Genomic DNA, 16,855 nt, shown 5'->3' with positions numbered 1-16,855 from the left:
ACACCACACAGAACTCTAAATTTATCAAATGGTCTTATCTCAGAGTGGGACCTCCTCAAGGTTACTAAGGAGGAAATCATCTCTGAACTAAAGCCACAGGGAGTGAAAGCTGTTAAAAGAATCTCTATGCGTAAGAATGGGAAGTCAGTACCAACTAGGAACCTCATCCTTACATTTACTTCTACCATCTCCAAATATGATTAAAGCCTGGTACATAATTTGCACTGTAAAGCCGTATATTCAAAACACATTGCGTTGTTTTAAATGTCAGAAATATGGGCATTCACAGATGGCCTGTTGTGGAGTCCCTGCCCTTGCTTAGTGCAGTGCAAAAGACCACAAAAGTGATGCATATAAAGCTACCAAACTCACTTCTGTCAACTGTGAAGGTGAGCACCCTGCATACTCTAGGGATTTCCAGTGGTGGAAACAAGAAAGGCAAATACATCAACACAAAGCAGAGCTGAATATTCCTTATCACAAGAAAATTGGTAATGCCAGTAAGTAGTAATAAACCCACATATGAACAGAAGGCTGCCCGGAAGCAATCTGTTGGAATTCAAACAGATATAACAATCCCACCAAAAGAATCCTTTGCTCCCATTGCACACTATTACTTATTGACCACTCAAAAGCCAATTAAAAACACCCAGTCAGCTCTCACTCCAATATCTATACCACTACTGTTCCACTTCTACCTAAACAGTATAATACAGAGGAAACAAAAAATCCTGATTTTTTTGCCTGTGACAAATGAAAACATGGAGATAGAGGTGATGGAAACAAATGATGATACGGTCTTGGAACTTTATGTGGATGAAGATATGGACAATGAACAATGTCCATTCTTTTCCAAAAAGGATAAATCCAAGACAGAAAGTAAAGCCCTCAGCCCTTTGGAAGCCCACAGATGGAGCCACCAAATCTAAGCAATGTTCACTTTCAGGTTCCTGCAGTGGAACTGCCGTGGTTTCCGTCGAAACAGTGAAGACATCAAGACCCTCCTATGTAAGTACAAGCTAAAGTGCTTCTGCTTACAGGAGAACATATTTAAAAGCTAATGAGGACCCTCATGCATGGCTGTTCTATCATCCGGAAAGGCAGAACTAGGGATGGAGGAGTCGCCATCTTTGTGGGTAACCATACCCCCCTTTCAAACTATGCCACTCACTACCAATCTAGAGGCTGTAGCTATATGTCTATCGATAGGGTTTCTTCTATCTGTTCAATCTATTTGCCTAATGAGATCATTAAGGTCTCCCAGGCAGCCCTTAATGATCTCATTAGGCAATTGCTGTCCCCTTTTCGGTTACTAGGGGATTTTAATGGACACAATACTCTGTCGGTAGTGCTAACATCACCAGAAGGGGGTCAGACCATAGTGCACATGCTCAAAAACAATAACCTAGCCCTACTAAATGTGAGACATAACACCGTTTTCCACATGCCTACCCATACATTTACCGCGATTGATCTTAACTATATGCTCCCCCTCTCTCCTTCCTGTTTGTACATGGGAAGTTGAAGACAAACTTTATGGTAGTGATCACTTCCTTGTGATATCCACCCTTTGCAATGGGAGACCATACCTCCCATCCAGGATACCACAGTGGAAGATCAATCACACTGACTGGAATGCCTTCAAAGATCTAGCATTGTTTGATACCATCACAGTCAACAAGGAGCCAATTAATGATGTCGTAAAGCACATTACAGACACTGTTGTCCAAGCAGCGGGAATTGCAATTCTGAAGACATCAACGTGGTTTCCATCATTTCCAAAACCATGCTGGAACATAGAATGCATAGCAACAAGAAAGGCATGGGTGATATTTTTTTTCGATATCCTACCACAGAAAATTTAATAGCCTTCAAACATGCACATGCCAAGGCACGTTATATTAGATGTAAGAGTCAGAAAGAGTTGGATCCGCTTTACATCTTCCATCAGCTGGTCGGCCACACCAAAAGTCATCTGGGAAAAAGTCTGGAAAATGAAAGGGAAACACACATCACACACTTTAACAATTCTAGAGCATAATGGATGTGCAATTGAAGACCCAACTACAATTGCAAACACTCTTGGGGAAACATTTGCCAGTGTGTCTGCTTTAACATCCTATAACCCAGAGTCTCTGGCCATCAAACATAAATTTGAAAAGCAACAATTGAAGCTGTCCTTAAATGGCTGTGAGCCATACAATCAGCATTTTACACATTGGAAACTGATGGTGGCACTGTCTCATTCTCAGGTGAGTGCTGTCGGGCCAGATGACATCAATTATGAGATGATTAAACATCTTTCGTCAGAATCTATGGTTGTCTGCTCCATGTCTACAATAGAATTTATATCAAAGAGCAGTTTTCAGACTCTTGGCATAAGGCAGTTGTATTTGCCTTTCTCAAACCAGGAATAGATCCAAAAATACCATCTAATTATCATCCTATAGCTCTGACCAGCTGGTTGTGCAAGATCTTGGAAAGAATAGTCAACACTAGACTCGTGTCGTTTTTGGAGGCTAACAACCTTCTTTCCAGGACACAGTGTGGCTTCGAAAGAAACAGGTCAACACTCAACCATTTAATTCACCTGGAAACATCTATCTATGTTGCTTTCCTGAAATGTGAGTATCAGATGTCGGTTTTCTTTGATATGGAAAAAGTGTATGACATGGCTTGGAGATATGTGGAATTTTAAAAGACATATATAACTTTGGTCTTAGGGGACACATTGCCATCTTTATTAAAAACTTCCTCCCAAACCGGTTGTTCCAAGTTCGTGTGCGATCTTTTCTCTCTCAGCCATTTTGCCATTCAATGTACTGTTTCTTTTGTTTCCAGTATGACTTAGTCATACTGGAAACAAAAGAAAACAATGAAACCTAATCATGACATAAATTAAATGAAAGAAGCTGACACAATCAATAATGTAAAATGACTAATTAAAATTAGATTTTTATGTAATTTAATAATATTTAAATATTTAGAAATGGTTAAAATTGGTGAAAAAAAATCTGTAATTTAAATGATAAATCAGTGTTACACAATGCTTAGTTCTGCTTTTATTTGGTATATTCACAAACTGCTGTGATTAATTCACTAATATTTAATTTTGTCTACTGGGGCAGAGATAAGATTCTTTAACTTCCTGAAAAAGACCTCCGAGGTTGGGAAAACTCATGTCAATAAAATAAGCAACTCGTACACCAACCATTAAGTTCAATTATTACTGTAAACAAAATATTGATACAAAATGTGAAAATTATATTTACAATGAAATAAGTAAAACTGATGTAATCTACCATAAATTATAAAATGTGATAACTGTATTTACAATAAAATAAAACTGAATTAAAACATCATTACAATAAAATAAAATAAAATACTATAAAACTTATGTGTAATTAAAAGCGATAAAAACTTGTAGCTTTCGGAAGCGTCGGCTTCCTTCCTCAACAGTATCAAAGCTTCTTGCAACATCTCCTTAAATAGCAGGCTCACAGTTTTTCCACATGTGGTTCAACCAGTGCATGGTCTGAACTGGAAGCAGAAATAGCTCGGGAACGTGTAAAACGGAACCACTCATCCATACTCAGGACAACAGTTTCAAAGAGGGGATGCATACGCATGCCTCTGTCCCTATTAATAGTATTGTTATCAGATGAGCAGATTCGCAAGCTCTCGAGCCATTTACGGTCCCAGAACCGATGTGCCCGGTCAACGAAATTAACTTTTTTCCTTAACTTTTCTGTCATAAGAGCGGGGGATCATATGTGGCAATATTTAATTTTAATTTTTTTTTTTTTTTTTGTCTGTGATTATACAGAGCTTTTTTTCTTTCTTATTTTCCTATTGGTCCGGTGTTTTTTCTTTATTTTAAGATAGCAAACTTTTTAGTCATTTTTTTAAGCTATATGACATTAAATTAAAATAAAAATTGCTGGATTTATATTTGTTTGATTTTAGTGAAATTTGGGGTTGTTTGATAAATCTTTCTAAAAGATCCAAATATAAAATTACATCAAAATTTACCAATTGGAAGTTGAGTTGTTATATGAAAGCAAATGGAACAGACACAATGATAACAATAGGAATAGAAATCCAGCACTAAAAATTGCTGGATTTCTATTGGTCTGATTTGAGTGAAATTTGGTGTGGCTTGATAAATCTTTCTAAAAGATCCAAATATACAATTACATGAAAATCTGCCTACATGGAGTTGAATTTTTGCATGAAGGCAAATGAAACAGACACAATGATCATAACAGCTGTTTTATGCATTTGATAATGTACCTAAGACATCGTAAAATTGAGTTAAATGTTAAAATTTTATTTGATCAAAGATTTTATTGGCTATTTTTGTGCATTGCACAGAAATATGATTTGTCATAATCCTGTAACAAAAGTAACACAGCTTTTTGAAAAAAGCACAGCACAGCATAGCATAAATTAGCACCAAAAATCCATTTTTCATCATTTTAAACACTCAGTGTTACTGCAAATTAACTTAAGTTCTGCATTAACAAGAATTAAATTTGTTCATATAGTTTGTAATTTGCCCAAATTCTTTTTTTTATGGTCTAATTGGATCTGATTTACAGCATGGTCTTTAAGTAAGGACACTACCTTGAATAACTGCTGATGTAAATATGTATAAGTTATTTGAAAAATATGATCTATATTTTTTATTGTTTCAGAATAATTTGAACATAAGAAAAATACCATGAGCCTTACAACGAAGGAAAGGATTAAAATTGTAAAGTGACATGTAAAATATGAAAATGCTGCAGGATTTGCATGCCAGTTCAAGTTTTTTTTGGACATAAACCACTCACAATAAAAACCATAAAACAAATTATGTAAAAGTTTGATGAAATGGGAATGGTGCAGAATCTACCAAATCCTGGTAGATTCTGCACCGTTAATTTGACTTTGTGTCTTAAAGACATCTGCAATTTGGAACTTCTAAGAGAGGATATTGAAAGAAGTCTGAAAAAATCTTAAAGTGAAGTTTGGAACTTAAAATACCTAAAACAAACTCAAACATATTTATAAAGGAACTTAAATAAGCATTTATCATCCCACTTTGCTGCAAAGTTTGAATGAGGATGATCCAGGTAGAAGAGATTCTTAAAGAATAAAGTATTTAGTAATAAGACAGGTATCTGTAAATTTTTGTTTTTTTAAGCTTATGTGTGCCCCTTCTGTGTGTGTGTGTGTGTGTGTGTGTGTGTGTGTGTGTGTGTGTGTACTATTAATTAAAATATATATTTAAAGTATTTTTGTTATTTACACACAGACATGCTTTGTTTCTTTGCTTATGGGCCACCCTGTACAGCTATTTAATCAATCTTTTAACAGTATATATTTTTTTCTGTTCTTACTTCATCTGCAATATTCAGAAACCTCTTTCTTTTGGTCTCCTTAATTTTGCTCTTACTCATCTTCCAAAATGTTACTTCTGTCTCTGCCTCGGGTCCTCTTATTTCAACTGTTTCTTAAGACTAAGGATATCCTTTGAATAAGTTTTCTCTTTTTATTTCTGTTGGCTTTTCAATCTGTGTCTCTAAGATGATTAAAGTAATCAATACTGTATTTCAAGTACATATTACTTTCTAATGTATATCCAAAGGTATCAAAGTCAACAGAATTCGGTAATTTATTAACACCGTTTCTAAACATTATTTTTATGTTTGCATTTTTACAAATCTATGTGGAAAGTGCCATTAATAAGCTATTTTATTCACTATCACATGTCACTTTTGATAATTTATCATTGGGAATTGGTCGTGTAATATCCTTGATTATAATGAATTTATGCTAAGTCATTTTTCATGCTGTTCCTTGTACTATAATTGTTGAAAATAGCAAATCCTGCACATCCTGATCAGTTGAGTAAATAATACAATTATAAACTGATGTAGAAGGGAAGATTAATCCCTGTACAGGATGGAACCAAAATTTAATTACACAGTAGTGACACAAAAAAGCATTGGCTGGACTTACCAACAGTTACATATTAATTATATATTATTTGAACTTTTTTTGGTTGTAAACAATATAATTCTGAGTGGTCTTCAGTTCTTCCCCTTCCCTTTTTTACCCTGCTTAAATTGGTATTTAGAAGACAAAGTATGATTTTCTGGTTTTTAAAGAATTAGTAAGACATACTAATTATGATTTTGCAGCAAATCATGTTCTTTAAAGAAGCAGCAAAATATGATTTGCTGCTTCTTTAAAGAATTAGTAAGGCATCTTGTTCATAATCTTTTCTAAAATGAGATCATTTTAGAAAAGACTATGATTGTGGAGAAGATGTCCTACTAATTCTTTAAAGAAGTACAAGATGTGATGTCATGGTATATCGCTCTCTAGTAAGATATTTTTTGTTTTCTGATGGTTGTATTAATTTCAAAAATTTTATAATTTGTCCACAATATTAATGTTTTTTTTTATTTATTATTTTATGACAGTTCTAATTATTTTTAAATAGTTTCATACATTGCCTACAGATAAGAAATGTACATAACTGATAGTGCTGACATCCTCATCTATAAGAAGGTTGGTAAGTGAACTTGAAAGTTATGGATTGGAAACAGATTTGTGTCCATATCTTCTCCTTTCAAAAAAAATGAATGCCACTCCAGTAGAAATTCTTATTTTATGTTTACAAGGATGAATTATACAAAACACCAGTTTGATTTATATCTAATAATTTAATAAGGGATATGCATATATATATATATATATATATATATATATAAAATACATATTCTGCTACTATGAAGAAATATAAAAATATCATTAAAACTTTCTCTATGTTGTCCAGCCAGTACAATTTTTTTTTTTTTTTTTTTTAGTTTTAAGTTTTCATGACTTAGCCCATTAAATATACTCTAATATTGTTGGATTATTTCAAAATAATATGCATTTTAATATTATTTTGTGATTAGAATATATATTTCTAATATGAACAACCCTTTTCATCTCAAAACATTTATTATATACAAGTTTTAATTTTTTCTTTTAATTTTAGCTTTATTTTTATTACCATATAAAAATAACTTTATGCCATTAAGTAAACATAAAAAATATACAAGTCCTTGGTAATCTTGAAAGGATAATTTTATTTTGCTTTCTTGTCTTTCTTTTGCTGCTATCTGCTCTCTCATGGCATCAAGTTTATTGTTCGAGTGGATGGAAGGATAGACTTTGTGGTGATTGCTGCATGACCATATCTGAAATAAGCATGATGACTTCTTTTGCCCAAAAGATACAAGATATTTTGAAACTCTAAACTTTTTGTGTTTTTTTTATTTTTATTTTTTGCTTTTTTGAACTACTACTACTAGACTGTTTTGAATCCCTTAGAAATGTCCCATTTTTGGAAGTGTTTTTTTACCCTGCTAAGCCTCTGACATCTAGTCCTTTGTGTTGTTAATGCAGCACATGAGCGACCTGGTAGAGTGGTATGTGGAAGCATTGAAAAAGGTAATTTTGTCCTTTGATTGACACCACATCCTTTCCTTTTTTTTGTCTTCCACTTTGCCTTGCATGCCATCCACCTTGCACTACAGGGCATCTTCCTTCATTTCTCAATACTGACTTACAGAAGTGTTGCACAGTAACGTCACTCCATACTTTTCTGTTTTAATGCAGTTACAAATATTGTAAATGTATGCATTTAATATGAGATGACAAAATTTTAGACATTATGAAATATATCTTTAATGTTACATTATTGTATATATCAGCTGAAATAATTGCTTCACACAATGTTTCATACTGAGGTACATATTGATTTTGATAACTATCAGAAAAATAATAATAAAAAATTTCTCATTTGTTGAAGAATTAATTTTGTATTATAATAATAAATTAAAATTAAGACCATCCGAAAAAAGGAGTGTAATCCCAGACTTTTTGGAAGTTATGCAGCTAATTTTAAGATGTTACAAAAGTGCCATTTCTTATGGCCAGAAACATTTATATAATTACATAAAATATGCTTTGATTTAAGCATGTAATTAAAATAAAACTGAAATATGGTTAAATTACTAGGTAAATATAATTTAGTTAAATTAATTAAATCAGCAGATTTCAAAATTGAGTTAAATTTCACTGAAATAAGTGTTGTAGTCAAACTATATTACATTAGCGCATGTATGGGTTGTGAACTTCTTTTTTTTTTTCTTTTTTTTTTTTTGAGCCAAGAGTCAAATCAACATAAAAGGCAAATTTTGTGAACTGCAACATATATTATACATGAATATTCAAAAGGTAATGAACATAACAAACAACACAACAGAAGATGATTGTTATGATACAAATATCTTTTATTTGTTGTTTGTGCTCAATTATATCAAAGATAAATTATATAATTGAGAGTATATATATATATATATATATATATTTTTTTTTTTTTTTTTTCATTTTACTCAATGCACAAAATGAGAGCTGCTGGTTCTTGACTCTTGCAATACAGAAAAGAATAACAAAAAGTTATAGGAAATGCTAAAGTTATTCTATTTCATTTGGTTATATATTATGAATGTCATGCAGCCATATAACTTTTTATTATAATCATTCCCAATAGTTACAGCAGTCTCACATAATATTATAAAAGTGTTTACATTGGTCACAATGGATCTATCTGTAATGCATATATTCTTATAAATAAAAAAATTGAGTCATCAAGCATTGTAAATCCATATTTATTCAACTTATCTGCATAGTGTTTAATATTATTTACACATGCACTTTTGCATGCTTTTTACTAGTTATTTTCTTTGTTTATGAGGGAAGGAAAAAGAGGCTCCATGGCTTCAATTCAGTAATAAATAAAAAAAGTAAAACTGAAAGTTATAAATTAAATTCTTTTCTGTATAACTTCATCCAGAAAGTGTATTATATTACAGATTTCACCTGAAAGTTACATATGCTTTGAAATGTTTTCCTGCAAATTTATAATTGGTTGCCTGTGAGTAGTAATAATATCCTTGAATAAGTTTTATGAAACATTGGAATTTACCTAATTTTTTTTTTTTTTATTTATGTTGAAATCAGGTTATAAAATATAAATAATGAAATTGCTCAGTTTGAAGAAGAGACTGTAGCTTAAAGTGACCAGACATCTTGGATTATGTGGGACAGTCCAGGATTTCAGCTGTTTGGCCTGCATTGCAGACTGTCCCAGAAAATGTCCCAGATTGGATATGTAGCCTCCATACTTAATGTCAAACATAATGCAAATCATTTGCATTATGTTTTCTGGAAACTAATGGTACAACGGAAAGAGTTTTTTTTTTTTCGGTAGTAAATAAGTTGCAGAGTCAGAAAAAATACAACTAACCGTAGAAACACTGAAAACAATACTACAAGTTAAGTGCAATTTTGCAATTCTTGTGAAGAATTTTAAGAAGAAATAGCAAATAATGAAAAATTATTAAGAAAAATTCACTACGCGGAAAAATATATTTAATATCTCTTGTTTTTATTGTTAAAAGTATGTATTTTTATTATTAGTATTATTTCACGGAAAAAACCTAACCTTTTTTCAATAATCAAAAATGAAAGTCGATTAAAAACATGACCTCCTCTAAATGTCTTTCCCCCCTTCTAATCGCAACTATTTTTTCTCTGTTCATGTCCTTCACGCAGCCTTCTGTTAATCACATAGTGTAACACGTGGGGTACTGTATACTGAATTTCTGTAAAAAAAAAAAAAAAAAAAAAAAATATATATATATATATATATATATATATATATAGGCTAATTTGTTTTGTTTTTTTTAATTGTGATTTTTTTTATAAATTTGGTTCAAAGAAGTATATGTATTTAATTTATATTTTGTATGTGAATATTTTTTATAGATAAAAAATAAATTAAAAAAAATATATGTGATATTGTTTCTGGGGGGAGGGGTGTAAAATCCCCCTATAGATGTCTTGCATTGGAATATTAAGGATCTGGTCACTTTACTGTAGCTCCATATTGATGGCTAAAATTGATTCCCTTTAATATTCGACACTGGGAAATTATAATACATACTTTATTCAGCCCTAAAACTTACATTTTCAAATAAACTCAGGATTTCTCAATTAAAAAATAAATTAAACTGAGAAAATATTTTTTATCAAAATCTTTCAATTTTGACATCAAAACGAATAATTTATGAACATATTACCTACTATGGCATTTAAAGTGCATTTATAGAAATAGATAATATAAAACTGTGGTTGTGAATTACATGGCATGGCAACAAAAAGATTAACTAATAAAGAAAAAATTAAAAGCCCTGCCATCATGGAAATATCATATGTTCTGATTTTTGGAATTTGGAGGGTTTACTGTTATTCAAACATAAATAATTCAGCATAAATTTATGGTTTATGCTGAAGTGTTCCATTATCAAAATGATTATGGAACAATTCAGCAAGAAAAGTACTTGATCATCCATATATAAGAGATTCCATAGTTTCTTCCTACCTCTCCTAACTGATACCCAGTTTTTTTTATTCACTTTTAATTTTTTACATAAATATCTTAACATATGGGAAACAAATCAATTAACTTATGCATTTCCTTATTATAATGTTATTATATAGAATTCATTCAATGCCTTCCTTTATTGCCTTCCAAGGGAAATCAAACTCACCCAGTGTTGTGTTGATTCATTTCTGTCAGTGTGTATATATATATATATATATATATATATTTAAGTTAGAAGTAACAAAATGGGAGACAAAGTGCAAACTTTTTAACTTTAAAAACATAATTTTCCTATAACTCCATGTTTGTCACTTCTACTCATTTTATCCATTCTATATATATATATATACTCGTTTAATCGTAGATTGTTACCGATTATTGGTGTTTTTCATATAAGTATTAGTGTTCATACAAATTTGTAATCAAGTTATCCTAGTTTGGTTATCTTCATTCCATATGGCCTATACATTTTGAGTTAAGATAAAAAGTATAATGCTAAATGATAATGATTTTTCATAACATTTTACTAATGAAAACATTTTATCTGTAGCAAGATAATTATTAAATCTTAATTTCTGCATAAATTTATATAATAATACTAAATCTTAAAGACTGTACAAATTTATATAATAATATAACGTATTGCATTACACTACATGGCCGTCAATCCCCTACTTCATCGGGGGCTTGGAGTGGATTGACAGCCCTTTTCAACGTAATGCCTCATACTTATATATATACAGTACATTGTTATATGCTTTTCATCATAGTAAATATAAAGGTCATAAATATTGTTTTAATGAAATTCACTTCCTCTTTTCCATTATTCGTTTAATCATGAAAGCTGGATCATTACCTTCCTTCACCAGAGCCAAAATCATTTTGAAGACATTCTTCATACATTTATTTTGTTTTCTATTTTTTTTAACATTTTAGTTTAAATTTTGCATCCTACATTTATTATAGAAATTTCAGCATAGTTAACACCACCTCAGATGTTCTTGAGGGTAGCAAAATTTAAAATGAGCCGAAGATAATGTATGGAAAACAAACCTAAATAAATTCAAGGGATGTGTCAGGATCGTAAACTATACAAGAACTTAGTTTTAACTGTCCATACAATAATATCAATAAAATGAGTGAATTTGAACTGGTTACAACACTAATGCTCTCATAAAACACTAATGGATGATAGGTTTCACTATGGTAGGTTCAATGCATTTAGGAAGAATAGGAAAGATAGAAGGGCTAGTGGAGTTATGCTTCTTATGAAAACTAGCCTGAACACGACGAAACTGTCCTGGATTCAGAAGTTATGCATACTAGTATAGAATGTGTGTGGTGTGAGTTAATTGGAAATAAAGGTATAATGAGTGTGGGAGTAATCTACAGACCTGAAGATTGTGAAGATTATAATGAGTGCCTCTACATGTAAATGGATGGGTGAGCAAGTGTGAATAATTTATTATGGGTGATTCAATTGTCCCCTCATTGATTGGAGTAAGTGGGAGGGAAATCAGATCAGACCCTTGAGTAATGGATGCAACAAAGTCTTAGCTAACCCAGCTGTTACAGATGAACTTAACAGGAGGGAAATCAGATCAGACTCTTGAGTAATGGATGCAACAAAGTCTTAGCTAACCCAGCTGTTACAGATGAACTTAAAAGGTACTTTGCATTGATACTTACATAAGAAATATCTTTCTTGGTGAGGAGAAACTGTGCAAGTGAAACTGGAAAGCATGAAATTAATGATATTGAAATTCAGAAGATTATTTATTAGAAAACTTTTTGAGCTAAAGGTGAGTAAGACTCTTGGAGTTGATGCATATATACCTTGTAATTTTGGGGTATATTGACTACATTGAATCATTAATGTTAATTATGAATACATCACTGGACTCAGGAGGATTCCCTTGAATTTGAGAAGTGCCAGTGTATCTCCAATACATAAAGGTAGTTCTAAGAGTAAAGTGGTAACTACTGACCAGTCAGTCTGACTTCAATGGCAGGAAAAATCATGGAGGCAGTGATCAAGAGGTGATCAGTGATTTAGATTGAAATAGAATTGGAATTCTGAAGGAAATTTAGCTATTTTAACAGTCACTCATAAGCTGGCCATATTAATGTTTATACATCCAGCTCATGAAATAATTTCAACATTGTTTACTTGAATTTCAGTAAAGCATTTAACTCAGTCCCACATGAGAGGTTACTGTATAAGCTGAAACACGTTAGGATCATAGGATGGTTGCAGAACTGGAGACAGAGGGTTGTGATTACTTATTATTCTTCAGATTGGGCTAATGTAAGAAGTGGGGCTCCCCAAGAATTGGTATACTGGAACCACTATTGTTTTTGATTTTCTTAAATGATGTCATAAAGGGACAGAAGGTAAGATATCAAAATTTGCAGATGTCAATAAAGGGATAGAGGGCATGATGTTAAAATTCACAATGTCAAGATCAGTAGAGTAGGTGATATATATGTTTACAATGTAATGGTTATATAATGTATATTATTATTATTATTAGCCATATGGTGCAAGGAAGCCTGAGGCTTATGCTGCACCAGGCAAAAAAAAATTTGGGTAACCCTGAGAGAGAGAGCAGGAGAAGGAAATCACCAAGAAAGAGAAGAATGATAATATCCAGTTCAGGACCCTGGGTGTGCCAAGCCCATACTACCAAATGTGAGCCCCTGGGGCTATGTTTTAATGTAGCAAAATGGAAGGTCTTATATGTGAGGAATAGACCCCAAAATAGGTTACACACTTGGTGGGGTTGAACTAAACACATAGAAAAAAAGGGACTTGTGAGTTACAAGTTCGTGTCTGACATCTCCTATGATGTCAGACACAGACTTCTCTGGGCAGTGTAGGACAGATGGCAAGAATGGTCATGGTGTCCCATTGATGATTTATTGAACATATACTTGTAATGATAGGGAGGTCATAATCCCACTGTCATCATCATCAGCCATTTTCAATCCACTGCAGGATGAAGGCCTCTCCAGCAACTTTCCAGTTCCTTCTGTTTTGAGCACTGGCCATCCATTTACTACTCAAAACCTCATGAATTTCATCTATCCATCTCCGCCTTTGTCTTCCAGGTTTTTTTCTAGCTCCTCTTGGGTACCATTCTGTTATTTTCTTAGTCCATCTGTCATCATGTCTTCAAGCTATGTGTCCTGCCCAAGACCATTTTAGTTCTTTAGTTTTGATAAGAATGTCCTTTACTTGAGTTTCCTGCCTAATCCATGTGTTTCTCTTCTTATCTAACAGTCTGATTCCCAATATAATTCGTTCCATTCTTCGCTGTGTAGTTCTTAGCTTCTCTTCCATTCTTTTGGTGAGTGTCCAAGTTTCACTTCCATAAGTCATGGTGGGGAGTATACATTGATTCATTATTTTACGTTTCAGACAAACTGGGATATTGCTCTTCAGTATGTGACTATATTTCCTGAATGCTATCCATCCAAAATTTATTCTTCTCTTGACTTCCAAACATTTATCATTATTACAGCTAATAACTTGTCCCAGATAAGTATATGACTCCACCTTTTCAATTACTGCTCCTTCAATCATTATTTCTCTTTCCATGGCATACTTGTTCATCATTACTTTTGTTTTAGCCATATTCATCTTTAGTCCAAAATCCTTACTAACTGTGCATAACTGATTAAGATTTTCCTCTAATTCTTTGGGATCGTGGCTTATGACCACAATGTCATCTGCAAATCGTAAATGGTTTAGGTACTCTCTGTTCACATTGACTCCTTTCTGCAACCAGTCTAATCTTCTGAAAGCTTCCTCAAGGGCAGCAGTAAACAGCTTCGGAGATATTGTGTCTCCTTGTCGAACTCCTTTCTCGATTTTAAATTTGCTACTGTCTTTGTCTAGTCTAATAAAGGATGTAGCACTCTCATATATTTTCTTCAAAATCATAATATATGGAGTATCTATGCCTTGTCTTTCCAGTGCCCGAAACAGTGCCTTATGCTGTATGGAGTCAAATGCCTTTTCATAATCCACAAATGCCAGGCATAATGGTGTTTTGTATTCATTTGCTTTCTCCATTAGCTGTGATATTACGTGAAGGTGATCCATAGTTGAGAATCCTGTCCTAAAGCCAGCTTGCTCTTTCGGTTGATTCTCATCAAGTATTCTTTCTAACCTGTTAGTAATGACCCTTGTGAACAACTTGTAGATGTGGGATAACAAGCTAATTGGTCTATAATTTCCAATTTCTGATTTATCTCCTTTCTTATGCAGCAAAACTATGATTGCATTATTCCACTGCTTAGGCACCACACCTTTTCTAATGCACTTTGTGAAGAGCCTTGCCAGTTTTTGTGTTGTCTCTTCCTCCCAATTTTAACAACTCTACAGTAACTTCATCTTCCCCCGGGGCTTTCCGATTCTTCATTTTCTTCAATGCATGTTCTACCTCATCAGGAAGAATATCGGGTATGTCGTATGTGTTGCTACTTTGCAATCCATCTTCCCCACTGCTGGTATTATTCCCTCACTCCTTGTATAATTCTCTATAGTAGTCTTCTGCTATTTGAATTATGCCTTCTCTGCTGTTTATAAGTACACCATCGCTATTCTTCAGTTTCAGTATCATTTGTCTTTCTGTATTACTGCTTATGGCTGCTGATTTAAATCCTTTGTTTTCCCTTAATGCTTGTTCCACATTTCTTGTGTTAAATCTTCTTATGTCCTCTCTGAGTCTCTTTCTAATGGCTTTGCATAACTCAGTATACTCAATTTTCTCCCTGTCAGTGTTTTTCTTGCTCTTCATTTGTCGTCTTTGGTTCATCATGACAAGTGTTTCTTGACTAATTTTTTCTTCTTTGGATTTCTGTTTCCCTATAGGTTTCTTGGGCTTTATCACTTTCAGAAAGTTGTAATATTCCTCGTCGATATCTTGGTCCTGAGCAGTCTGCAGAAGCTCAAACTTCTTCTTAAGTTCCAGTAAATACTGCTTTTTCTCCTCCTCTGTTATTTCAAAGACCTTTGTATTATTTACTCTAGTCAGTTTTTTCCTTTCCTTTCCTACATCTATATCAAGTGTACATCTTACCATTCTGTGATCACTTCCAACATTTACCTTATTCAGGACGGTAACATCATTCACAATATATCTTCTGTTAGTGAGGATGAAGTCGATTTCATTAGTTGTTAATCCATTTGGACTCTTCCATGTCCACTTTCTGTTCACCCTTTTCTTGAAAAAAGTGTTCATTACTGACAGTCCTTGAGATTCTGCAAATTCCACAAGTCTTTCACCTCTTTTATTTCTTTCACCAATTCCAAAATTTCCTATAGTTCCTCTTTCTGCGCTGTTTTGCCTTTTTCCAACCTTAGCATTGAAGTCCCCCATAATAATAGTGTAGTGGGTTTTCTGCTCATCTAGAAGACTCTCAATTTCAGTGTACATTTCTTCAACCTCTTCATCATCATGGCTCGATGTTGGTGCATAAATCATTATAATCTTTAGCTTGTACCTCTTAGAAATCTTGAATATTAGTCTTGACACCCTTGGTGATGTACTTTTGAATTCCAAAATGTTGTTTTTAAAATCTTTATGGACCAGAAACCCAACTCCACCTTCACTCCTTTCACTGTTTCCATTGGTGTACAGCAGATTTCCACTTGATAAACTTATAAGTGATTCATTTCTTCTTCTTTCAGCAAAACCGATGATATTCCAATTCACTTTTCTAATTCCTTTTCTAATCCCACTGTATAAGGTCTTATACAGTGTAGCTGTAAGGCCACACTTGGAAAACTTTGTTCAATTATGCAGAACACACCTAAAAAGACATTGAGCATCTTGAAAGAAGGCCAGAGCTTGATTGAGATGTATAAGGCTCTGAGAGGTGAAAGTAAAATGAATGAGAGTGAATTTTTCACTGTTATGCTTCCAGAACTAGGGACCATAAATTCAAATTATGGGGTAAGAGGTTTAGACTGGATTACAGGATGTGTTCTTTCAACCACTGAGATGTTAATTACTAAAATAAGCTGCTTCCTTAAGTGGTTGAGGCTGGCATCTTTGGAAATTCAAAGGTCAGCTGGATAGACACCTATGTGAGGAGGAAGTCAAATAGTTAATTTTATTTTATTATTTTTTAAATTAATTATTATTATTATTATTATTATTATTATTATTTTGACTGGTGTAACAAAAGCTTAAGGCTTCCTTGCACCATATGGCTGATACTAATAACTTTTTATAAGAATGTTTGTGATTATTGCTTTCCATTTCAATGAGTTGGGTTGTTTAAGGCAACTAAAACTGTGTGTCATCAGTATCTGTAAACGGTCTACCCTAGATTGGAGATATAATTTTATAG

General features: G+C 33.0%; 1 protein-coding gene across 7 annotated transcripts in view; it reads left to right on the top strand.

The window, feature by feature from the left end:
* Positions 1–16,855, top strand: part of LOC150091454 (protein still life, isoform SIF type 1-like) — a 1,372,582-nt gene that overhangs the window by 1,181,953 nt on the left and 173,774 nt on the right. For 6 of the 7 annotated variants that reach the window (XM_090375616.1, XM_090375656.1, XM_090375640.1 and 3 more), the window contains one exon: positions 7,447–7,491. The exons of the other annotated variant lie outside the window; for it this stretch is intronic. In XM_090375616.1, the coding sequence (XP_090231742.1) occupies positions 7,447–7,491 (45 nt within the window). The remainder of the gene's footprint in view (positions 1–7,446; positions 7,492–16,855) is intronic. 7 annotated transcript variants of the gene reach the window in all.

The sequence above is a fragment of the Mastigoproctus giganteus genome, chromosome 1 (genome assembly GCF_048544385.1).
Source record: "Mastigoproctus giganteus isolate SK-2022 chromosome 1, ASM4854438v1, whole genome shotgun sequence".
Lineage (NCBI taxonomy): Eukaryota > Metazoa > Arthropoda > Arachnida > Uropygi > Thelyphonidae > Mastigoproctus > Mastigoproctus giganteus.
Note: the sequence above shows the minus strand (reverse complement) of the source record. Positions and strands in the feature narration are given on the sequence as shown.